Raw genomic sequence first — 25,998 nt, 5'->3', positions numbered from 1 at the left:
ACCAAGAGAAACAAGCGAAATCCGCAGCGCAACACGAATACCAAGTGCCTCTAGATGCAATCACTCAAGCAATGCACTTGGATTCTCTCCCAATCTCACAATGATGATGGATCAATGATGGAGATGAGTGGGAGGACTTTGGCTAAGCTCACAAGGATGCTATGTCAATGAAAATATGCAAGCGTTCTCCCTTGAGCCGGCCATGGGGCTATAAATAGAGCCCCCATCAAATAGAGCCGTTATACCCCTTCACTGGGCATAACGCGCTCTGACCGGACGCTCCGGTCATACTGACCGGACGCTGGCCCTCAGCGTCCGGTCGCCCGATGGACGCCACGCGTCACCAGCTTCAAACGTTGTTCGTCAGATTTCAACGGCTACGAAGCTGACCGGACGCTCCGGTCAAAACTGACCGGACGCTGAAGCCCCAGCGTCCGGTCGTTTCCAGTAAGCTCCCCGAGGCATGTTTTTTCGACCGGACGCGTCCGGTCCACCTTGACCGGACGCAGACCAGCGTCCGGTGCTCAACCTTAGCGACTGTGCCGTCTGACAGCTCGACCGGACGCAGCCCTTCAGCGTCCGGTCGCTGAGTGACCCAGCGTCCGGTCAGTAGACCGACGCCAGCATCATTTCGACCAACTCCATTTCAACTCTAACTTCTTCACCCTTGCTCAAGTGTGCCAACCACCAAGAATTTTGCATCCGGCGCAATAGAAAATAGACATTTCATTTTCCCGAAAGCGCCGAATCCCGCCTCGCAAGCTCGGCGGGAGGGAGAGAGGGACCCAAACCCATCTCAACCCTGCAAACACCTTGCGCACATATGTTAGCATATTTTCACAAATATTTTCAAGGGTGTTAGCACTCCACTAGATCCTAAATGCATATGCAATGAGTTAGAGCATCTAGTGGCACTTTGATAACCGCATTCCGATACAAGTTTCACCCCTCTTAATAGTACGGCTATCTATCCTAAATGTGATCACACTCACTAAGTGTCTTGATCACTAAAACAAAATGGCTCCTACATTTTATACCTTTGCCTTGAGCCTTTTGTTTTTCTCTTTCTTCTTTTCCAAGTTGCATTTGACCATCACCATGCCATCACCATTGTCATGATCTTCGTCATTGCTTCATCACTTGGAGTAGTGCTACCTATCTCATAATCACTTTGATAAACTAGGTTAGCACTTAGGGTTTCATCAATTAACCAAAACCAAACTAGAGCTTTCAGAGGCCTACCTGCTACCTCTGGGAGATGAAGGCGTTGCAGCTCGCCAGCTCCTCGCTGGATTCAACTTGGTTGACCTGTTCGCTGTTCCCGATGTTCCGGCTAGCGAGGCTGCTTGGCGGCTGCTCCCTGCGGGCTGCGAGGGTGAGGCTGCATTCCATCATTGTCACGCCCATGGTCCATGGAGAGCTAGGTGTCCGTTGCCGACAGCAACAACAGGGGAAAAAAGGTTTCCAAACAGCAGCAGGGGAATGATCCCGCACGTGAAATCTCCCCTGGAGAGGAGAAGGGGATTACGATGTCCAAAAAAACCCCTCCCCTGCCGTTTTCTTCCCTGGGTTAATCACCCTGTGTTGCCAAAGTAGCCCTTAAGGGCTCGTTCGTTTGGTTCGGGTCGTTCCTGTTCCTGAACCGTTCTAGGAGCAGATATAGTGATTCCAGGTGTGCCACTCCAACCTGATTGGTAATAGGCCCTGTTCACTTGTCTTATCATTTGCATTTTTCAGCTTATTTTTTCAGCGAGAGCAGTGTTTTTCTCTCACAACAAATCAACCGGAACAGTATTTCGGTTTGTTTTTTCAGCGAAGCGAACGGGACCATAGACGGTTTGGTTCTGAAGAGTAGGGGACAAGTTTTCATTCCGGACCCTAGAAGAAAGAACATATCTCCATTCCAACCTTTTTCATTCCATGACGCGTCCAACCAAAAACACATTTATAGTATAAACTGACTTCGAACCAAACCGTAACGATCCAGGCAGAACAAGCCATGTTCCGGGCCGTCCCGGCCGAACCGAACGAAGCCTAAATGGGATGTCACCAACTCCGTACTTTTTTTTCTATTCGGTGTAGCCCCCAACAGCCAACTGACTATCATGCTTCTCGCACTCACGCTGCACCTGAATCATGTGCAACATATGGTTCCATCTCAACATTCCGACACTGGAGCTGCCCTTAGGCCAATCTCAATAGAAATTTCGTGAAAGTTTTATAGACGTGCCTTTATAGACAATAGATAAGTTAACATGATATAGTATAGATGAAGAGAGAAATGATGGAAGTTTCATACAATGAAATGAGTTGCATAGTGATGAAACTTATCTACACTATTTTAACACATACTCCCCCCGTCCCAAAATAAGTGCACTTCTAGATTTTGTTGGAGAGATTAGGGTCTAGGGATACTAGGGAAATTACTTAAATACCCCTACTAAAATTGTTTTAACAGGTAATAGTTGTACCTTGGGAATAGATAAAGCTAAAAAAAAGGGGCTACCAAAGTTAGATAGTCCATATCTAGATGTGGACCTTATTTTGGAGCAGCTATTATGGGGTGGAGGGAGTAGGAGCCTTGGGCCCTGTTTGTTTTAGCTTACTGTGAGCTTTTAGATCTCAGCTTTGAGACCTTACAAAAGGCAAAAAGCTCTTGGAAACCGAAAGATAGAAGCTTCTCAAAATGAGCTTTTGGTTCGTGGAAGCTTTTTTGGTTTTTAAAAGGTCTCAAAGCTAAAGGTCCCAGAGCTCCCCAGATGAAACAAACAGCACCTTAATAGGGAACTCCACAAAGACGGGCTCGGAGAACAAGCAGGAAGGGACATTCATGGCCAAAAGCCCATCAAGGTAAAATTCTGGCACATTGCTCATGCCTCCCTGATCATCAGGGCCGGCCCTGGGGATGGGCAAGTGGGGCCGTCGCCCCGGGCCCCAAATTCCAAAGGCCCCACCGCAAGTATGTACACATAGATATATCGTATATGTATATGGCCTGTCAACTGTCAAGGCCCACTGGCCTAGCAGCGAAGAGTAGCTGCCCTGCCCAAGCCGTCAAGTCCGCGGGCACACACGGACACGCGAATCGCGACTCCTCAACCTCGAGTCCTCGTGCTTGGTGGCGACGCGAGATGCAATCGTGCTCGCGCGGCGGGCTAGCGGCGACGCGAATCTAGGTTCACCCGAGAGGCGACGCAAGCTTCTGTATCTGCTCCGTATGAGTATGATCCAGTATGCCTCAAAACCCCAATGTCAGTGATTTATTAGATTAAATATGTGCGTCCTTTGTTGGCCGGTGATGGAATTGACCGCTGTAGCATAGAAGCTTGCTGATTCCTTGCTGGCTACTCGTGCTCGCTTGAAGGTAGGGTTGAAGGTAATTTAATATCAAGATTTTAAATCTCTAGCTATCGCCCTGTTCGTTTGGCTTATAAGACGTACTTTTTCAGCCAACGAATAATATTTTTCTATCACAACAAATCTGCCAATAGTACTTTCAGCCACGCCTTATCAGCCAAACGAACAGGGCATATATCTTTCACTATCTTCAACTATAGTTGTCTGAGAAAGATTTAACTATGTTTTTTCATGTACAATTTTGCTCTTAGATGCCGCTATAGGTTATTTTGGGACACAATTAGGTAGCTAAATGTCTTAGCCAGCTATTTAAACCATAATTAAATATAGATGAATTGTTTCTTATGAATATTGTTTTTGTGTATAAAACTAAGTGTTTATCAGTAACATTTCATACATGTTTAATATAGTACTAGAAAAATGGGCGCGGCGCGGCGCCAACATGCATATAGTGGATTGGGCCAGTGTTTAATTTGTGTTTGCCCCTCAAGGGATTGTCATGAAATAGGTATTAATCGTGGTGTACAACGTAGGTTCATACTCTCTACGTCCCAAATTATCTATCGCTTTTATTTTTCGTGCCGCAAGTTTGACTCGATTTGTAGAAAATACGTGCAACATTTGTATCTTCAAATAAATATATTAAAAAACAAGATTCAAAGATCTTTCCAATGATACCAATTATGTACCATAAATATTAATATTTTTTAATATATATATATTTGTCAAAGTTGTTTATCGGAAAGCGAAAATGTCAGATATTTTGGGACGAAGGGAGTATTTTGCACAGATGTTTGCACGGTGTTTTTTTGCTAGTTGTATGAAACCAAGAAATACCATGAGGTAGCAGAAGCAGTGTTATTGTGGAGACAACAGACGACCATGCTACACTGATTAAGTATGTCTTTAACAAATCATCAATTGGCCGGAGAAAAGGGACCATGCTTAAATGTTCACAACTTCTGAGTGTTATACACTGGATATGGCTTAATATATGGGTGCAAGCAGACTTAAACACTCATACAATAATAATCACGTGAATCATTAGGGACAGGGAGATATGTGAGGACGATAAGAATCAAGAATTACATATAGTTTTTTCAGAAGGCTCAAATGCACATTAATCTTATCTGTTAAAGTGAGAACCTGAATTATATAAGAAATATTTCAGAGAACCCTAGAGCAATTCTTGTCCAGTTTTAGTGATGCTGCTGCAGAAAGCGTATTCGTGCAAGCACATGGAAGAGCATAAGCTAATGATGAAAATTTTCATGACTATACTTTCAAAGATGCAAATGCACATTTGTGAATCTAAATACGTCGTGGCCATATTGAGGGTTGATGTACACAGATTGTACCACAGGATATAATGATGTGGCAGAGCGAGACTCAAAATTTGTCATCGAGTCTTAATTTTCACAGGATATAATGATGTGGCAGAGCGAGACTCAAAATTTGTCATCGAGTCTTAATTTTCAACAATAGTCCTCACAAAAAGAGGCAATATAGAATTTTTAATTGTCTAAAAAAAATATATCTGTACAAGATAATGGGAAGTATATTTGGATAATAGATCTGCAGCAAAAGGTAACAACAGTTGTATATGCATCTCATATCTGTAAGACTGCAACCCATATCTATGAAGGTTAGTTTATGACAAAATGATGCTTGCTCAAGCATGTCACACTTAAGCATATGCGGACCTCAAATGTTTGAAGTGTTGAGGTTGCTTTGGCACAAACTGGAACTTCCAAGCTTCCGTCGCATGCCACCACCAGCATATGCGTGCAACCACTATAGTGTCCCTCCTGATTTAGTATCTTAACCGTAGTGGAAGTTGCTGTTGACAGCAACTAAAACGCATGAAACTACTACATAAGCAGAGGTCTCATTTAGAGCTAGGGTCTCATTTCGTGTTATGTTGCTGACACAAAGGGGAGGTTTACTGTCGGTGTTTATAAAACCAGCCGATGTCATCATGTTGGGTTTGTGGAAGCTGAGTAGAGCACTGAGATCTTTACCTTGATATAAATCTCTGCAAATCCTCCTCAAAAAATCATGGCAAATCCCTTGCTATTCTTTTTGTTAAAAGAAAGAAAGGTAGCAAGTCATTTGAGTAGTCAAGTATAAACAATTACTAGATCTTAAGACGCTATGGCTGTAGCCGAACTCTAAAATTCAGCAAATTATCTGAGTAGGTAGTGCGTATTTTAAAAATAGGTGAAAATATGTGTATAAATGCAGCATAGTGTAGCACACCAAAATTTTGGGAAGTATATTGATTGACCCAACATACAAGTTCTCAAATTTAAGAAAACAATACCATTACATAGATTTCTTGATCTGCCAAAGATGTTCATAATCCAAGAGGATTAAATAACTAAAAGAACTTTACATGGCAAGAGTGCTCCACGCATAACAGTCCAAGAACTTGACACTTCATGAGACCCAAGCTAGAAGGATCTCAATGAGCCAGTGCTATTGGGATTCCATATCGATGTTGGTTCTTTTGAGAACGTTGAAAGCAATGGTAGTAACCGGTGTGTAGCGATGAAGTGTCCCTTAGATCTTAATTTCACCATGCTTTAGAATTTCAAATTCCAAATACTGATCCGCCACTATGATGATTTACGGCTAGTTGTTGACCCGTCTCGAGTGATTGGTAAACACTCAATATAGCAGGGATAATTTAAAATTAAAAAGAAAAGAAAAATGCATGCTTAGTGTGGAGATCACAATGATAAGACTGGTAGAAATAAAAGCAAGAGATATATATGGGTACTTTTGTTTACAGTAGATACTGTCTGATAATGTCATGTTCCGTTGTTTACTGATAAATGCATTTGTCCAATATAGCAAATATGCATTTCCATATACTGTAGCCCTAACATGTTGCTGCAAATATGTTCCTAAGCAACCAAATTGCAGAATGTTTTACGTATGTACTTTTCATATGGCTTTGTCCAAAGAAAATTCAGTCTGCCATCCCACAAACAAAACAATGGTAGCATATATCAAAGCCTACAAACCAATAGTTTGTACCATTCCAAATTTTTAAATTTTAAATAATCTTAATGTAATGCAGCAGTATGAGCACTGGAGGTGGACCAGACAGCGGCATGGATTCAGTAGACCATGGCAAAAGTCGTCCAGGTCCTCGTAGATGGCATCAAGTGCCGTCACGGCAATAGTCTATTGGTAGGTGACTAACAGAATAACAGTCATCTATCTGCACATATATTTCAGGTTCAAACTAACAATCATCTCATAGAGGCAAAGCATCGAACACTTGTGCGTATGTGCTTTGAATAGACAGAGGTGGGTAGCAGGAGACGTACCTCGCAGTGTGGCACGCCCCTCGTTACCTGCATGTATCAACTAGCAGCCGGAGACGTGCGCGGGGAGGGGAGGGGATGGGACGCCAGGAGCATCGGCAAGGCGAGGAGCGACCGCCGCCAGTTCATCGCGGACGTCGTGGAATAATTTTCCTTCAGGTCCAGCGGCTGGATCAAGTAGATGCGAGCGGAGCGAGGCGAGTGTGGATCGGTTGCAGCAGTGACCGCAGGTGAGAACTCGATGCCATCTCCTTCACTCCTCCAGCGCAAGGGCCACGACCCACGTCTTCGTGCCGCTCTCCTCCAGTACCGCGGCCGTGCCCAGACGGCGGAGTCGCGCCGGTCGACTTCGCGCCGTGGCCGTGGCCGGGCGCGGGGGCGTGGCCCTCGTCTTCACGCTGCTCTCTAACTCTCGTGGCGAGCGGCGGGGGTGGCGCCAGGCAGCGCGGCCTGGACAGGGTCTTGGACAGGGGCGAGGTCGGGTACGGGGGCGGCGCTTGGCGGGGACGGGAGCGACGTCGGAGGAGGAGCCGCGGCGTTGGGACTCGGGTCTGGAAGGGGCAGGAGAACAGGGCAGCCGACTACATGCAGTAGGCCCAGAGGCACTGCACGCGGCCGCTGCTGTCGTCCGCTTGCTGCCTCCTCACGCTGACCAGGCACGCATAGCGCACCGGTGGACAAGCCAAGGGCGCGAGGGGGGGAGGAGGAGGCATAGGGCAGCCGCAGCCGCGTCCTGCTCGGGCCAGCCGCCGTCGCTCTTACCCGTGTCGGTACTCGAGAGAGAGCGAAGAGAGGAGAGGGGGAGAGAGAAGAAGAATGGAGAAGTCGAACATGATTTCGGTAAAGTTCGAGTGCTTTTTTGAAGAAAAAAACTGAGAGGAGGCCTGGACCGCGGGTTGATTCGACTAAAGTTCGAGGGTGTTTTTTTGTAAAAAGACCTGAGCTCGCACGATCTAGGCCGTCCGTGTGGCCGATCCGATGGCCGGAAAAACGAACGACATGGCCACACTACCTGGCCCTCTTTTGGATGCAGCATTCCTATAAGAAGATTGTCACCAGCATGAACGTAGAAGGGCCCCTGATTTTTTTGTTTCGCCCCAGGTAAAAAAAAAAACTCAGGACCGGCCCGGCCTTTACACGTGCACCTTCTTGGTTTCGCCAAATGGCCGCCTGGGCCGGCCTGCCGTCGCGGGCCCCCAAGGTCGCCTCTTCCCACTCACTCTTCGCTAGTCCACCTCTCCCTCCGTCCGCGTAATCGAGCCGGCGATGGACACGGCGTGATAGTTCTACTCCTACTTCTTTCCGCAGCCGCACGCAAGTTGTTCGACGAATTGCCGGAGCCAGCTGAACATCACCGGAGGCGCTCCCCGGCCCCGGCCCCGGCAATCCTGCCCGGTTCCTCGGCCGAAGCTAGCCGCGTCTAGGCATTGGCATCGTTTTAGCCTAATCTGCACTGTTACTCAATACTATACACCATTTTTTGGAGGCGGGGGCGGGGGCGGGGGCGGGGGCTGTAGCACCTTTCCTCCGACCCTCGACCCACCAGCTGCCCCTGGTGAGCGTTACTTTTTCCCCCCTCTAAATGCTATCCTCATTTATTTTTCGTGAGAGCCATGCATGAATATGTAACATACATTTTATTTTGTTATAAAAGTTTAAAGCACTTCAGTCGTCCTCCGACCTTACACATATGATCAAGTGTTAATTTCTCGTTCTCATCAGGTACTTGAAGTACCACGACCTACACGGAGGTGAACAAGAATCAAGGAAATCAAATTACACTGATCTGGTAGTCTTCAGTATCCATTCAACACTTAATTATTGCCCCCCATTTATAAATATCAGATGTTTAGGATAGGTTAATTAGTTCATTTTGACATAACTGTCATATATCTAAAATCGCATATGCACAATTCCTACTGTGCGAATCAGGTGAATAAGTACTACGATCTTGTCACTGACTTCTATGAATATGGATGGGGCGACTCATTCCATTTTGCTGGCAGGTCAGCTACATATACATACCTTGCTCAGTTATTACTATCTATCGACAATAACAACATCCGTTGTATCTCAGTTGAGATGCCGAGCTGCTCTAGATCACAGTTTCGTAATTTTACTGCTTCAATCCCATGTCTGTATTTCAGAGATCCTGGTGAGACTATCCGTGAAGGCATTAAGCGGCATCAGCATTTTATGGCACTACAATTGGGGCTCAAGAAGGGCATGAAGGTCAGTGGAGAAGCATAATTCTTTTGCTAATTAACTATACATGGTATTTTCATTTAAAAAACAACAGAGGATATTAAGCAGTACTGTTAAACATTAAAATATATGTGTACGTTGCAAGTAAACTCTATAGCACAATTGCTTTTCCCTCTGATACCACCAATATACTGCCTCAATTCATCCAAAACACATGTAGTTAATAATGAGTCTACAAACAGTGTATCAACCCTTAACTTTTTTTGCTTAGCCTTTAGCATACCATCCATGACAAACTAAAACGTTTATTGCAGGTCCTGGACGTGGGATGTGGAATTGGGGGACCCTTAATAGAAATTGCCAGATTCAGGCAATGATCTGCACTAAAGCTTCGTTACCCATTCAATCAATAAATTCCAACGTGACAATCGTGAAGAGCATATATACTTATGAATTCTTAATTCTATTTACTGTAGCTCTGCACTGATAACTGGATTGAAAAACAACGACTACCAGATCTCAAGGGGCAAGGTTTTTATTTAATCATTTTCCTTTTTGGAATAAAAAAACTTTAGCATATGGATATGCAACGCTTAATTTTTGGTTGCAGGAGCTCATTTTTTCAGCAGGTTTGAGTGAGCAATGTTCCTTCTTGAAGGTATATTGGTGTTCATAGTTTTCTTCATTATATCCGTTAGTTCCGGTTAGTGGAGAAGAAACAGTAATGCCTTATGTTCTCTTGGTAATTGCAGGGGGACTTCATGAACATGCCAATAGCTGATAACACCTTCGATGCGGCCTATGCAATAGATGCTACATGTCATGCACCAGATGCGGTATGTCTCGCATCATACTTCTGTCCAAATCACAATTTAAGTTTTCACAGGAATATGCAGATTCAGTAGTGTTCTTTCATCCCTGGTTATCGCAGCAAGGCGTCTACAGTGAGGTCTACCGTGTGCTGAAACCTGGGCAGTGTTTTGCACTAGCTGAATGGCGCTTGACTGACCGATTTGATCCAAACAATGCTAAGCATTTGACCATCAAGGCTGAGATTGAGCTTGGCGATGGCCTGCCTGACATCCGTACCACTCGCCAGTGTGTCCAAGCTATGAAAGATGCAGAATTCGAGGTGTCATACTCATGTGTTATTAACCGGTAATACTGTTACCATAGAAGATTCATGTGAACTGGAATGATCTGTTTTTCCTTATTACTAGAAAGTGCTGCGCGGCCTTGCCGGGCAGGCCCAGTATTTGACCTCGAGCGGCGTCCTTGGTGGGCGTCGTCTTGCCGAAGGCCTCCTCGAGTGTCAATAGGTTTATATATATATATATATTATATATAGGCCTGGTTTAGTTCCTAAAAATTTTCACCCTAAACTATCACATCGAATCTTGCGGCACATGAATGGAGTATTAAATATAGACGAAAAAAACTAATTGCACAGTTTGGTTGGAAATCGCGAGACAAATGTTTTAAGACTAATTAATCCATGATTAGCCATAAGTGCTACAGTAACTAACATGCGCTAATGATGGATTAATTATGCTTAATAAATTCGTCTCACAGTTTTCAGGCGAGCTATGTAATTAGTTTTTTTTATTAGTATCCGAAAACCTCTTCCGATATCTCCGAAACATCCGATGTGACATCCAAAAATTTTCATTTCGCGAACTAAACACCCCCATAGTCTAGGCAAAAGTGGCTTTGGATTAGGCCAAAGCTTCCGTTTGTTGCAACGAAGGAGCTGTGAATCAAGAATACAGTGATAATCATAATGTCGAGACATGTCTTGAGATCTTGCAAGTATATGTTGCCTCCTACAGAAGACTGGCGAAATAGATCAGCCAGAGAATAAGCTATAGTGGCAACCATTTCACAGTAGAACTCCATGCAAAGCAATGCAACTGAATAACCTTTCTTAAATACAAGCTTACAGTTTTGGACAAATGTTCCATCACTGGAAAAAAAAAAACCTACTGTATTTTCTTGTGTTTTACATTTTAGAATGGGAGCTTGTATTGTGAACTTCATAGCCAAATGGGAGGTTGTGGCCGTCCCTTTTTTTCATCATATTGCTTAATTAGAAGTACCACGTAGCTATTTTACTTAGAAGTCTTCGTTTGAACCATAGCATTCTGAAAAAGTGCATGGCATGTGTTTGAACCTGCAAACAGGAAGCAGATGAGTAACTAAAATTATGGACTTCAAATCTCAAATTAGTTTGGAGGATGCGGGAAAATAGCTGCTCTAGGTTATAATTGACGGAAATGTTGCTTATGAAACATTCAAATTGAAGTTGATAAATAAGATTAGAGCTTTCCAGGACAATTCCAATTGAGTACCTGAGGCTTTCTCAGTATCAGTAAACACAAATAGTCACTATGCAAACAGAACCTTCTGCAGGAAGGCAAGAATAGAAATCATATGTCCTGAACTATCGACAAAGGATTCATCAGGAACCCTAGTTTAATTACAGATTATATGGAGTTTCCAATCTTTAACACATTACCAGGAAGTTGTATCTTCTCGTGGGCTTTACTGTGCTCCATGGCACCCGGGCTGCTCGGTGCTCCGTTGGTTTGCTGAGCTGCGCCGGCCACCCGATGTACCTGTGCCATTCCTTCGCGGCGGCCCTGCTCTGTTTTTTCTATGGCAGCAGAGGTTAAGTCCCTTTGGATGGGTGCCGTCGCCACTTATGTCGCCGGAGCCGCAACGCCAAGGCAGTAGCGCTTGCCGCAGTTGGCGGCGCGCATGGCGAGGCCTGACTCGCGGAGCCAGGCGGGGGATAACGCCGTGCGCCCGTGCGGGAAGACGGCCACGGTGGACACTCCCAGCGGGACATCAGCGATGGGAGGGATGAAGAGGGGGCACTGGTGCGGCCGACCGTCTACCTCCGTTTCCCCAGATCCGCGCGCGAGTGGCTGCAGAGAAAGGGGAGGAGGGAGAAGGGAAGACAAAGATGTGCGAAGGGAGGACCCAGCGGCGTGGGCACGGGGAAGGGAACGGGACGATCACGACCGCAACGCCAAGGGCGCCGGGGACGCCATGGCAGGAGGTAGCGGGGCAGAGGACCGGCTGCGGCCGACTGGCCTGGGGCGGCGGTGGCGGCGATCGCGGGACAAAGGTGGGGAGAGAGATAATTGAAGTTTTGCCATTACGAAACGTGGGCTTCGCTCGGGTTATGAAACTGGACACGCTCGCTGGAACGCCCTTTTATCCGCCCACCATACCAGCATGACCGTTTTGCCCCTTCTGGGTGGGGCGCTCCTCTCCCTGGAAAGCATCATCGTCACCAAGAAGCATGGTGGGGCGCTCCTCTCCCTCGCCGCCGGCATGGAGGCCCCGCGCGGCAAGCAGAGCCTGGAGTTTCCGGCGGAGCACGGTGTCCATGGACACGTTCCGCTCGTCCACGGCGACGCGGATCCAGCGCCGGATGGCGCGCACCACGGCGCAGTCCGCGAACGTGCCTTGCAACCTGCGCAGCGACGTCGTGTACAACACCACCGCCTGCGGCCGCTGCGCGCGCAATTGGTACGCGAGCTGCTGCCGCCGCCACCTGGACGCCGTCATTGCCTTCTCTGTCAGGGACGACATCTCCACCTTCGGGTCCGTCGGGACCGTCGTGTGTGGATCTGCGGTCGACATCCTCAGCTGCATGTGCAAGCACAGCGCTCGACGAGGGAGAGGCAGAGGCGTCTACCTTGGTGCCTTGCGTGGTGCGGTCGGCGCCCTCGGCTGCGCATGCGATCACAATGCGCGACGACCGGTTCCGACAAGCATGTGCCGAAGGCCATCTTCGTCGACCTGGAGCCCACTGTCATCGACGAGGTTTGCACTGGTTCATTCGGCCAGCTCTTCCTCCCAGAGCAGCTCATCTCGAGGAAAGAGGATGCAGATAACAACTTTGCCCATGTCCATTACACTATTGGGAAGGAGATTGTCGATCTATGCCTGGACTGCGTGTGCAAACTTGCAGACAACTGCACTGGACTGCAGGGATTCTGGGCGTTCAATGCTGTTGGTGCCTTGGTGGTGGTACTGGCTTTGGACTTGGTTCACTGTTATTGGAGCTTGCCAAGAGTGGTGTGGCCTTCAGATCAACTGTTACTGCTTGGAGCAAATTCTTGTCTGATGCTTTTTGGTGTGTACAGCTAAAAGGAGATGTTGGGAAGTTGCAGGCTCATGGCAATGCAAAACTAGTGGTCAAGAGCAATACTTGCTTGCTGAAATTTCTGATTGCCAAGGTGATCAGCAGGAGGGTCAATGAATTTCATTTGCTGGGATTCGAGTGCTGCATTACTATACTGGAGCATCCGATCTTCATTTTCCTTGATAAGATGGATAATTCTTGAGTTATCTTGCCAATTCAAAAGAATGGGAATGATCTGGAAGTTAGTTTACTGAATCATCATTGGGATCTTGCTGGTACCAACGTCATTCAGTTACTGTTGAAGTCTCTAGCAAGCTTTAATATTTGTGATGGTCCGGAAAGATGGCCAGTAGAGCTTGCTGTGTTGTGCGATTGCAAGAAAGAAGTGGAGATGCTGCTGCCCTTGACTTCGCCAATTCCAATATTTCCAAATGTCAGAAACTATTACAGATACATGAGTGAAGCTGATGCAAGTGTTGTTCCAAGCTTTTTTGATTGATACAATAGGTTCAGTCAACAATTTTTTCTAAGATTTTCCAACCCTTCAGGAGCTTTCAGTTCTCAGTATGGGTCATTTCCATGGACACAATAGGTTGGCTGATGTTTGACCGAGCACGTCCCGGTCGAACTAGAGGGCGAGGTGCTCCAGATCCTCGTCGTCGTGGACGAAGACGAGCGCAGTGGTTCCGGCGGCGACGTCGATGTACTGTCGCACCCGGTCGGCAGGCCGCGATAGATGCTGCGCGAGCTTGCGCGCGAACCCGCCTGGCTGCGGCAGCAGTAGGTGCCTCCCGTGTGGCACCCGCATCCCCGAAGACGGTCGTGCGTCAGCGAGCTCAGCGACGTCGCCTCCATCTTCTGCCGTTGAAGAAGAAGCAGGGGCAAAACGGTCATGCTGGTACGATGGGCGGATAAAAGGGCATTTCAGCGAGCGTGTCTAGTTTTATAATGACAAACGAACGAATCTTTTTTGTGGGATGACAAACGAGCGAAGACCACGTTTCATAATAGCAAAACTCCAATTATCTCGTTGGCAGAAGGGAGCGAGGCGAGGCAGGACAGGGCTTGCGCGGGTCGCTTGCCGGCACGCGTCACGCGTGGGTGCCTCATGCCTGGGCCACGGGGCCAGGTCTTTGCTAAACTCCAGCATCCCCTTGAGCATTGATGCCCGATCCGACGGCCTAGCTTTTACTGTGGACGTGGCCCAATGTGAAGCCCGAGAATGGTGCACGAATCGTATTAAGAGAAGAGATTGAAGATCATCTTCACGAGGGACCTTGCCGAAGATTTTCCGTGCCCATGGTACCAGATGATAGCTCAAAAACTAGTAGTTGTCAGAGGTCGGTGTACATCCGAGACTTGCTGTAAGTGTGGCAGTTTAAGCACAAGTTAGATGCAATGCAAATATGAATTTATGTCCGCGGATATTGCAAGTCGAACAGGAGAAATACGAAAAACATTGAAGATAAGAAACCTGAGAAAAGCACAACATCTCAACAATATAATCCACATCAGCAACTAACAAGAACACAGACACACATACACACACACAAGAAAGGAAAACCTCCACATAGGGTAGGGAGTGGTGATCTAGTGCAGCATCGCCGTGGAGGCGACCGCCGCCAGCGCCATGGCAACGACGACGGCCCGGTGGCCTGCACTGACCGCCGCGCCGTTGGCGTTGGGCGCGGGCGCGGTGGTGGCCGTCGCGTCGGGCGTGCTGTCCGTGGACGACGCGGGCGGCGGCGCCGAGGCACCGCTCGGCTCGGTGCTGCCGCTGGGGCTTGGGGACGCCGCCGAGCCTGAGCGCGCGGTGGCGGGCGCCGGGGAAGGGGCGTCAGAGGAGCGCGTCTTGAGGACGCGGATGTTGAGCTTCTGGCCCGCGGCGCAGTGGCCGGGCACGCCGCAGATGAAGAAGCGGTGGCCGGGGCTCTTGATGACGACCTTGTCGTCGCCGGAGGTGTGCGTGGCGATCGGCGTCGAGTTGGTGCAGCTGTCGTAGTCGGCCTTCTTCACCTCCAGCACGTTGTGGATGCCCGGGGGGTACGTGAACTCTGCACGCGCGCGGCCATGCGATGCGACTCCATGTCATGATCTTTCGATGCCAGAATGACCACGCAAAGAACAGAAACAAAAGAAGCGGCTGGAATGAGGAAAAACGTGCACCCTACGCCTACGGTACATCTACCCTGTAAAGAGACCAACGCTTTGTCTGACACCGATCCCAAAAACAAACATGCTTGTATGCTACTCATGATTGAAATTTTGTCAAAGTTCTTCGCCCTACAACTACTGTGTTGACAGAATCATAGTTCATAGTAGTATGTATACTGAATTACTGATAGATGCGCGCATGGTGGTTGCGTCTAGATGATAGTTTGGCAATGATATTACTACCCTTTTTCTAGCATCTTCATGATAACCATAATATATGGTCCTCGATTATTACGTCCACAGATAGAGTATAAACAGCCTGATTTTGTAACTACTGAAAAGACAGCTTCAGATTATTAAGACTGAAACGCAGATTACATGGTAGATCATGCACAGCAGAGCGCAAGACATCGAGCTGATACTGTCAGAAACCATTTCTCAATCCGTGCTAAAAGTTCAGGCAGTGCTCCGACAGATATAGCAGGCAATTAACATCTGTAGCTGACACAGGGCCTCGATAGTATGCTCTGGTGCAGTAATTCTGTACGGCACCTCAACCAGGCCATGCATGTATCCATTTCTTGGATTCCTGATTGGCTTTTGTGATTCAGACATATAGTGGCCCGTCAGTAAAATTTATGGACTATATTACTGTGCACAGCACACAGGCACGAAGCATCCGTGAGTGCCTTTCAATATGACTACGTAAAGCTCGCAGTGTGCAGTGCAGTAAGAAACATAAAAGCAGAATTCCGTTGCCATTGCCAGGCTAAAGGCTTAAAGCAGGACATGTTGTAAAAGTAGTGACGGTGACAAGTGATTGGAGCTCGCCTTTGCACCAGTGAGGAAAGGAGGGAGGCGGTGCCTGCTCAACGTATCACTGAATCTATTATGTGTGTTTTCTCTTGAGCAATGCTAGCGAAGCAGATTGCAGCAAACATGCATGAAGCATTTCAGTAATCTGCTTCATGAAAATGAGTAGAGAGCGAGATATGCTGCAATAAACTGTAGCAAGACTGACAAAAAGGAAATGTATAGTGCAGTGGCTAACAATGGATCTAATCTACTCCTGAAGCTACACATTGCAAGAATTAACTAGAAATGGTACTCGAACGAAGGGAATTCTGCACGACAATGTGGTAGCTAGCACAAATGGATGACTTGAACGAGAGAAGACGGAACTTGCCTATGGTGTCTCCAACACGGAAGTTCTTCTTGGAAGTCCAGTCAGTGTAGTTGACGTTGCCGAGGATGGTCCACCCGGAGGTGTCGCCGACCTTGTAGACGACGGCCGACGAGGTAGCGGCCATGGCGAGCCCAAGAGTCAGCACCAGCAGACCCTTCTTCATGCCCATGGCCGCCATTGCTGCACTGCCTGCTGCTCGATCTCGTATCCTGTTGTCCAAGAGCTGCCACACACCCTCTCTGACGAAGTGACGACCTTGTGATTTGTGATTGAAGCTATATATATAGAAAGCAAGAAGACAGAGAAGACGAGATGCCAAGAGCAGAAGAGAGGGAAGGAATTTATATTTAGTTGCGCTTTGCTTGACGATACACCGATGCTGCTGCGCTGGCCTCTGGGGTGCACCGTCACCATTTTATAGCTAGACTAGAGACTTTGCACGTTTCCCCTGTAATGACCATCTTGCCCCTGTGCTCTGCTACGTTGTGATTGCGCTGCTTGGTCAAGTGTTGGCAGCTGGTTGCTCCTGTGCTGTTTTTTTTTTACTCATGCATGTTCCTTGAGTAAAACAAACTCAAAAGCTGGCCGTGAATCCAAGTCTTGATCATGAGCCTGCTTGTGTGGTTGGGTGAGGTCTCTGGTGCCATGAGTGAGTGGTCTCTGCTGGTGTGTTGGAAGTTGGGATTGGGAGATCTTTTTCGTTTCATGCAAGCAACAATGGTGGCCATGCATGCAAAAATTTGTCTTTCTTTTGATCTGTTTGGTTGGTGCCATATATGCTTGCACTGACGCGGGCCGCCTCCTGTTTTCAACCATTTTCCTTTCACATGTGGTCTATATAATGGGAGACCGACGGTGAATATTTTATTGGATCTGTTATGTTTGACTGAAGTGGCATATAGAGCAGAGGTTAAACTAAATATAAGATTTACTTGATGTTATGGCGTGGCCAGGGCTCGGACCTCCCCGCGCTAGCCCCATTCGGACGCCTGCGCCTATCCCGTCTACTGCGCCTGCCCGCCGGTCCCCGCCTGTTGCTGCGCATGCACGTGGGGACCACCCATGCCCGCTTCGTTCCCGCGTGCATGCGGGGACCGCTTGCACCCACGAGGACCGATTCCGTTTGCACCCGCTGCTACGCCTGCTAATGAAAACACTTGCAACATGAAGCACTTGATGCAACATACGTCTGAAATAGGAGAAACATTTGGAACATACGCTTGCAACATGTGTATAGCCACTGTAACATATGCAACATCTAGATAAAACACTTGCAACATATATATGAAACATTTGAAACATACACTTGCAGCATATGCAACATCAGATCTACTTTTACAACATCCAGATGAAACATATGCAATATTTAGATGAAACATACATCTAAAACGCATGAAACATACGGAGCTCAACGCCGATGCGGAGGTCACCGGTGCGGAGCTCATCGGCGACATGGACCTTAGCAGGCGGATAGAGCATGGCCGCGGCGGGAGACGCGGTGGAGGCGGTGAATCTGCGCGGGCGGGGTGGGGAGTTGGGGGTGGGGGGCTGCACACAACGCGAGCGCACAGTGAGGGCGGGTCGGTCCGTCTGTCCGGATGAACGCCCTCAACCAAGCATTATCGTTGATGTTACCCATACAACTTCTTAGGGTCTGGATAAGGCCCCAATAAAGCTTAAGCAGGTCCCACGTGTACTAAGGACATCTCCGATAGTTCCTAAAAAATCATTATTAATTCCATGAGTTTGCAAGTGGCTAAAAAATTAAAGGCATATCCTTTTACTGTTTTTGAAATTTTGTTTCTAAAATATACAAGACAATTTTACATCGGGATCGGGAATATTGGGCATTTTTCAAATCACCTCAACCACATTTATATTTTCTTGCTCTCTTGTACATTTGCATTGAGAACCCTGCCTTTACTTCTTATTCTTCTTCACGTCCTTCCACCGCTACATTGGCCGAATGATAGGTGGGCATTTATGTCCACGCGATTGGATCGATTTTCCCAAGTGTGAAAAGATTAAGGGTTGAGATGAGGAATTATTTGAGAGCGGTTTTTTAATCTTGCAAAAAAATCAAGATTGGGAATGGGTTTTGGAAACTCTTGGAGATGCTCTAAGATCTGTTTCTACGTGGGGCATCAGGGACATATATAATCCATCTCGACTTTAAGGTTTGTCCCATTGGTGCTAAGGTCTCTCTGTTTTGCATAGCTGAGGCACTAAGTTAGGTTCCACATAATAGCCACACATGAGATCGTCTCCTTCCATCGAGACCCTTGATAGTCTCCGTGAAATTCCTACACTTATATCCTAGTTCTGATTCCACGCTAGCATGCCGGTATTAGCTAACAGGAGCTTAAACCACAGGATCGTTGATCTAGTTAACATGAACAATAAGTAACCTAATGTGAATTAGGACTAACCGTAACACGAAGTCAGGTTGTCTACCATCAGTAGTCATAGTAGATGAGATTCGTCAATGCCTCTGCCTCCTCTAGAACATTGGTGAGAAAGTTTAGGGGTGAGGGTGGTTTCATCGATGATGACCTAGCCTTCCCTGAACTCTAATGAAGGAGTAGGGACAGTGGCGCCATGTCGGTTGTGGCAAGAGGCGGTGACCTTCCCATCCCTTGTAGGATCACATTAGATCGGATTCTTAGCTGGGACGTTAGGTGGACCAAAACCTAGGAACCATAGCTCAATTAAGATGATTGATACCCCTTATCCTCAATGCTCATCGCCTTGTATAGAGAACAATTGTAGGGATCAGTAACGAAGCCAGCCCAAAGAATCGATGGGGTCTTCAACATTATAAGCTAAGATTATTAGTGTTATCAACAATATACAACAAAAAATTTTCACTGACCTGCCAAATCCTATCGGGGTCGATGGACCCCGGTAAAGGGGGCCTAGCTCCGCCCCTGGTAGGGATGCTCTAGAACTTCAATATCATCGGTGATGTGCTCTAACCTAGGCTTCCCTCAACGCCAACTATCGACAATAGAGAAGAAAGATGGGAACTAGGAACAAAAGTTATCTTAATGTTGAGATTAGGTTCTTGGATTGAAACTGACCTTAATTTTTGTTTTTGCTTACGACCTCTTCAAGGTCTACCCATATAGTGTATGAGGTAGACTCTAAGGGGCTTAAAATTTGTAAATTTGTCGTACTTCGGATGCCTTTAAGTATAAAAGGTACGGAGTGATCCTTAAGGTGAACCTCAATTTAAAATAGAAAAAACCCACCCATATCTCTTCCTTGCGGCTAAAGAGGAGGCCATAGTAATTAAGGAAATTTGGTTTTTTTATACTTAGGGATGAGGCTAGATGATAATCCTATGGTCAATCTTCAAGTTTTTTTTGTCTAATGCCTCCTTTGAGGTTGACCCTTCTAATGTATAAAACATTGATCTTTTAAGTTGGTAAAGACATTTATTTATAAGCTTGGACATTAATCTTCTTAGGGCCTCCTTTTTCATATATTGATGGTGCCTTTAACACTAAGTTTAGCCCTAGGGTTTAATTCTCATTAAATAGGTTGTCATGTCAACAGTTTTAATGAGATGGAAAAATAAGCAAGAGAAGAAAGAGGTTTCATCTAGACAAAACTAAATGAGTTGTTTCTGCCACAATATTCTCTAACTTATGTTGTTGAAACAACAAAATGAAACAAAACATTGAAAAGACAAAATACAATTTTACACATGTGGCTTTCTTGAAACACCATTATAAAATCTCAACGGGTAGGCCCACGTATCGGAGGTGACTCATAGCTTAAATTGTGATAAAGAAAAAGAATACATGTATTCTTGTATTCCGTAAAAGAAAAACATTACGACACTCATATATAAGTGCACACATACTCATCTCTGTGAATATGCATAGACACATTCCACTTCTATAAATTTTATAAAAGAGATTAAGGCGATAGATACTATTGGGATAATAATGAAAATCCGACCGCCCATACTAACTTGAAAGCTCAAGCTTAGGTAGACATGTTTTACTATAAGAAACCTTTTTTTGTGACATAACCTAACCAACTGATTATGCTCCATTTGCAAAATTCTTTTATTTTGTAATAGATGTAGACATTAATTTCTCTACCACAATACGAGGGAAGTGGTCCTTAAAGTGAGCCCGATTTAAAATAGAAAAAAAATCCACTTTTATCTGGTCCTTGTGACTAGCGATGGAGGCAACAACAGCCTATGGTCGATACTTAAGTTTCTAAGTACCTCTATTTTTATAAAGTCGTGCATTAATTTACTTATTAGGACCTCCTTTTTCATACACAGCTGGTGCCCTTAACACTAAGTTTAGTCCTAGGGTTTAATTCTCATTAAATGTGTTGCCATCTCAGTAGTTTTAATGAGATAAAAAATAAAGCGAGAGATAAAATGAGCTCCTATTTTTGCCACAGTATTCTCTAGCTTATGTTATGGAAACAACAAATTGAAATAAGACTTTGAAGAGATAAAATACGAGAAAAAAGAGGTTTCATCTAGATAAAACTAAATGAGTATTTATTTCTGCCATAATAATATTCTCAAGCTTATGTGTTCGAAACAACAAAATGAAATAAGACATTGAAGAGATAAAATACTTTTACACCGTATATTCTTTTTGGTGACCATGCTTAAACACATATTTGTGTGTGCATTCTAGGATACCGTCCTCCTCGAATGATTATGGATCTATTGTTTTTCATAATTGTATGCAGATCTATACACTTAAATCTTAGGCCGCGTTTGGATTCTTAGAATTGACTTCATTTTAATAATCAAAATTTAGACACATAATAATTAAGCTAATATGGTTGTATATGGATTATATTTTTATATTATTGTTGGCTATATGAGAGAGATACTTATGTGTTGCATTTATACCGTAAAAGAGCGAGTTGAAGAGCATGTTATAAATTGCAAAGTAGAAACATAGCACGGTGATCTATAGAATTAATTTCCATCTCCCACCCTATAAATTTGAGATAGGCTTATATGTGAACTTTGTAAAGTGGTGGAATGTTAAATTCCAAGCTAAATAGCCTAGTTTATTAAGTAGATTTCAATTTATCCAAATGAAAGGATCAAAACAGTCCCTTAATAAAAATAATTGTACACGATACACAATATTATGATTTTTTTAGATAAAACACACTAGAGACAGAGTTGGTGTAACTAAAGCATCTACATTAAAATCCTCTAAGATACACAAATTTTTGTACACTATAATTCCATGCACTAAGCACTAAACACTAAACAACACCTGATTTTGTCTTACAAGCAAGTGGCATGCTTGTTCGAAAAATTCAGGCGTAGCTAGGATAAGCGGAGTAGTGTCGTTGTAACTTGTAGGTGTTGAATCAATAGTTGATTACTGTCTGATTTTTGGAACATATTCATATCATGATGCAATTTTAGGATCAATAAACTGAGTCAAACTTGTTTAAGATCGATTAAATTTATATACTATTAATTAATATTAACATGTACTTATGACTTTAAATATGTATACTAGTTGTTTTGGACGGAGTGAATGAATATATACGTACATATAGGACTAAATTACTAACGATGATCATGGATCGGTGTTATGCAAAGAAGCAACGTTATGACGAGCAAATGAACATACATATAATCCACGCTGCGCCTCCACGGTCACCAAGAAAACTTGATAATAAAATTACACATGGATCATCTATCAAACCATGGCACCACCGCTAACTTATAATTCATATAAGAAGAAGAACAAGCAAGTCCTTCAATTTGGGTCGCCGGCCGTACGTGATGCATGCGATGGATTAGATGTCGAAGGTGTTCTTGCCGGTGAACTTGACGTCGATGGGGTTGACGTTCTTGCCGATGCTGCGGAAGTTCTGCCCGACGCCCTGCCTGCCGGCGTTGACCTTCTCCGGGTAGACGCCGTCCTTGGGGTGGAGGTACTGCACCTCGCCGTTGGGGAAGACGCGGTAGAACTGGTAGTTGATCTTGTACTTGGAGCGCAGCCTGGTGCCGAGCGCCAGGCACTGCTCCTTGCGCGCCAGCTTCAGGAGGTTGGGCCCCTCCCGCATGATGGCGGCGCCGCCCGTGGGCATCTCGAACACCTGCTCCTTCGGGGACGTCCACGTGATGACGTAGAACTCCTCCACCTGCGCCTTGCGGAGCAGCCCGCCCGTGCTGCCGCCGAAGATCGGCGACGGCGTGTTGGGGTCCAGCTGCGGGGGCACGAACCCCTTGGGCGCCTCCTCGGTCACCACCTCCTCGGCGGACGCGCGGAGCGGGGCCGGCCCGCGGGAGGACGACGGCGGCGGCATCGCGAGCTGCGAGCTCAGCTGCCGTGGTTTCGCCCAGGCGGCGGCCAGCAGGTGGCGCGTGGCGGCGGAGGCTTGCGTGGCCATGGCCATGGGCGCTGCTTCTTGGAAGGAAGGATCGAGCAAGCGAATCTCGCAAGAGGAGAGAGCACTGGACTGGATGGAGGGCGCCGCGCTAGCATGCAGCTAAGAGGACAAGGGGTGGTGGCCGAGACCGCGGGTGGCGAAGTGGATAAGGGGATATGAGGCCGGCCAATGGGGAGTGCGGATTTTGATACGTGGGAAGGCTGGGCATCCACACATGTCACCGCGGGATCGTCGTCTTCCACACGACGACGCCCCCACGGGCCACGGAGCAGAGCGTGGCACATCACAATATCATCATCGCATCATGGTGCAGCCGGTAGCCGGTAGACTGTACAACATGGATATAAAGTCTGGCCAAAGCTAAGGTTCTGTTTGCCACACGCCCGTTTCACCAAAAAAGCAGTTTTTTTTTTTTAAAAAAAAATGCTCTCATGGACTGTTCAACTCGCTCTATTGGTAGAGCCTGAAGTTATTTTTGGTGAAAGTTTGACAAAATAGTTTTACATATACGTAGGGCGCTAGCTAGCGCCCGGACGTCTGTACATATGTCCCCGCGCTGCACTCCATTTCGCGCACTCCATGCAGGGCCGTGCCGCCCAAGCGACAAGGGGGAAGGAGGTGGTGCCTCTGACTCGGAAGGACCCGGCCACAACGTCGTATGGATGCCCTGCCGGCGCCAGGAGGAGGACACACCGAGACGATGCAGTGGAAGACGAGGAGGCCGGAGAGATGCAACACCCGATCTGCTTTTGAAATATCCAAATACAACGGTTGCAATATACGTCTAAAGACAGATGAAACACTTAAAAATGCTTCTGAAACACTTTGAAAACCATTGCAACCATACGCAACATCTAGATAAAAACACATGCAACATCCAGATAAACACACTTGCAACATGCGTCCAGAAAACATAGATAAAACATTGGTAACAGACCTTTGTAACATACGTGTACAACCATTGCAACATATGTAACATCCCAATCTACTTTTGCAATGTCCATTTGAAACACTTACAACATACCTTTGAAACATCTGAAACACTCAAAACATACGCTTGCAACGTGCGCTTTCAGCAAAACATGGCCGCCAGGCGGGCGGAGCATGGCACAACGGGATCCCCGTTGTGCGGTCGCGGTGGAGAAGGAGGATGGCAGCGGCGGGCGAGAGGCTGTGCGGCCCCCGGCGATAGGGCACACACGATGGAGGCGACAACAGCAGTCGGGTAGTGCGGTCTCGTGCAGCGAGCACACCGTGACAGTGCGGCCATGGGGAGCACGCGCGCGCGGTGCAGGTGCGGGCCCAGGCAGCGGTGGAGAGGAAGGCCGGCGGGAGGCGCGGTAGAGAGGGAGGCGTGCGGGAGCCGTGACGGAGAGCGGAGCTACAGTGATGTGTGAATTTTTTACTCTACGGTACGGTCAATGGAAGGGAGCAGATGGAATGGATAAGAACGGCAGCTTCTGTATGTCGGGTCCACCGACAGGGGCGTTCGGTGTAGACGACGTCTGACTCCCAGCACCATCGTTGCGTATACAAAGGTTCGTTGGTTTTTACCGATGATGAAGGAAGAAAGAGAATGATGAAGCATCGAGTCATGCAATCCGATGCTGAAGGAAAAATTGCAAGCATCAAGTATTCTTGCTTCGGTGCTAAACAAATAAACAATTATTTTTCAATTGATGGATGTGTGAAGGCAAGGAAGGAAATCATGTAAAGTTCTGACAACTTTGGACCCACATGCACTCAAACATCGATGTAGATCGATTTCATGCTTTCTGGGCATCAGAATGAACATAGTGCGGAGATTCTTTTTCGCACCGCTCACGTTGTGAACAGTCTTATGACAGCAGGTTTTGAGAAGTGTCACATGTGAATCTGTTTGGCATAAAACAATTTCAAATAACTCATAAAGCTACTGAAAAAACTGAGGCAAACGAGGCCTAAATCAGCAACGCTGTTTGAAGAATGTTTTTTTTTGGTGATGAAGCTCGTTGCTCCATGCAATTAGGAGACGATAAAAATATATTTTTTTCACCAGCAGGAGCCTCTTTGTACAATATAGTAAAAGCTGGAGTTAAACAATACCGTGTCACATAGATTCCAAATCCTAAGGCCCCATTCGTTTCTACCGGATTGGCTTGTTTCCGGGCTCGTTCCGGGTGGATTGCTGCGGCCCGTTTCCAATCCGGATGAAAACTAAAATGTGCGTTCGTTTCGGGCCGGACTGGAACGAAAACTGTCCCGGAACCAAAACTGGCTACTCTTTTTCCAGTCTCCACGGCCCGGAACGGAACCACACCTCCTACCATCCGGATCGGTGCCGGGTCCCTTTCTCCACGACGCGAGCACACGACGACGCAACAGAGGCGACGGCGGGGCGGCGTGAGGCGACGACAACCCTACGTCCTCCCCCTTCCTCGTCCTTCTCACCGGTGATTCCCTCACTCTCCCCTTTGTCCTCGTCCTCTCTCCCTCCTTTAGGGTTCTCTAGGGTTCTTGGATCTTGTCTCTATTTCTAGTTGAGAGTCCTGGTAGTAGGATGGTGGTAATGATGATGATCAGTTCGTGGGGGTTAGAAGTGGGCGCCGATCTATTTCTACTGATTATACACATCATGTTTATGCATCATCTCGTCACCTGATGGGTACTAGTGATCAGATCAGATCAACAACACCCATCTATGTGCTAGTTGTTTCTATGTACCATCTATCTATCATATTCGTATCAGCTTCTTGATAGATACTTGTGTTGCTAATGCTAAACATGATTATTCATTCTAGCAATACCATATTTATTAACATAGCTAGATGTATCTATAAAAAAAACTTTTACTTGGTACCGGCCGGCTACAACTACAATGCACTGGCCCTGTTAATTAATTTCTAAAGGGATCGGAGTTTTAGCCACTGTAAACCATTTGATTTACTAGCACAAGCAAGAACCAGCAAATCCTATAGATTCATCATGTGATGGTATATACATGTAGTACAATGTACGTATGGGCCCACCCAAGAAGCACTCTGTAGAGTTCAGTCTGTCAAATTGCATTGCATTGCATTGCATGCCCATGTTCAGTTCTGTTGTGTGCAAAGCTTTCTTTCCTTGCTGAGTTGGTCATTTGACTTTGGGCCACGGTGATATCTCCCTCTGGAACTGACAGACAGTTACTGATGAAGCATATAAGACATTGTGCAAAGCAA

The 25,998-nt window shown here is 46.4% G+C and overlaps 4 protein-coding genes across 4 annotated transcripts; 2 read left to right on the top strand and 2 right to left on the bottom strand.

Moving 5' to 3' along the window:
* Positions 1-7,821: 7,821 nt before the first annotated feature.
* LOC136479250 (cycloartenol-C-24-methyltransferase 1-like) lies at positions 7,822-10,469 on the top strand. Its single transcript, XM_066477180.1, has 9 exons — positions 7,822-8,247; positions 8,415-8,481; positions 8,625-8,698; positions 8,840-8,924; positions 9,212-9,267; positions 9,374-9,428; positions 9,508-9,555; positions 9,650-9,733; positions 9,829-10,469. The coding sequence occupies exons 4-9, from the start codon at positions 8,889-8,891 to the stop codon at positions 10,057-10,059; spliced, it is 510 nt and encodes a 169-aa protein (XP_066333277.1). The 5' UTR covers positions 7,822-8,247; positions 8,415-8,481; positions 8,625-8,698; positions 8,840-8,888; the 3' UTR covers positions 10,060-10,469.
* A 1,627-nt stretch (positions 10,470-12,096) lies between these two features.
* On the top strand, positions 12,097-13,975 carry LOC136479240 (uncharacterized). Its single transcript, XM_066477172.1, has one exon. It carries the CDS (start codon positions 12,138-12,140, stop codon positions 13,056-13,058), a length of 921 nt encoding a protein of 306 aa, XP_066333269.1. The 5' UTR covers positions 12,097-12,137; the 3' UTR covers positions 13,059-13,975.
* A 470-nt stretch (positions 13,976-14,445) lies between these two features.
* Positions 14,446-16,754, bottom strand: LOC136479229 (blue copper protein-like). Its single transcript, XM_066477166.1, has 2 exons — positions 16,394-16,754; positions 14,446-15,107 (listed from the first exon to the last, which is right to left on the bottom strand). The coding sequence occupies exons 1-2, from the start codon at positions 16,569-16,571 to the stop codon at positions 14,644-14,646; spliced, it is 642 nt and encodes a 213-aa protein (XP_066333263.1). The 5' UTR covers positions 16,572-16,754; the 3' UTR covers positions 14,446-14,643.
* Positions 16,755-21,991: 5,237 nt separating this feature from the next.
* Positions 21,992-22,888, bottom strand: LOC136479219 (photosystem I reaction center subunit II, chloroplastic-like). The gene has a single exon (XM_066477156.1). The coding sequence runs from the start codon at positions 22,802-22,804 to the stop codon at positions 22,202-22,204; it is 603 nt and encodes a 200-aa protein (XP_066333253.1). The 5' UTR covers positions 22,805-22,888; the 3' UTR covers positions 21,992-22,201.
* Positions 22,889-25,998: the final 3,110 nt, after the last annotated feature.

This window comes from Miscanthus floridulus, chromosome 1 (genome assembly GCF_019320115.1).
Source record: "Miscanthus floridulus cultivar M001 chromosome 1, ASM1932011v1, whole genome shotgun sequence".
In the NCBI taxonomy this organism is placed as follows: Eukaryota; Viridiplantae; Streptophyta; class Magnoliopsida; order Poales; family Poaceae; genus Miscanthus; species Miscanthus floridulus.
Note: the sequence above shows the minus strand (reverse complement) of the source record. Positions and strands in the feature narration are given on the sequence as shown.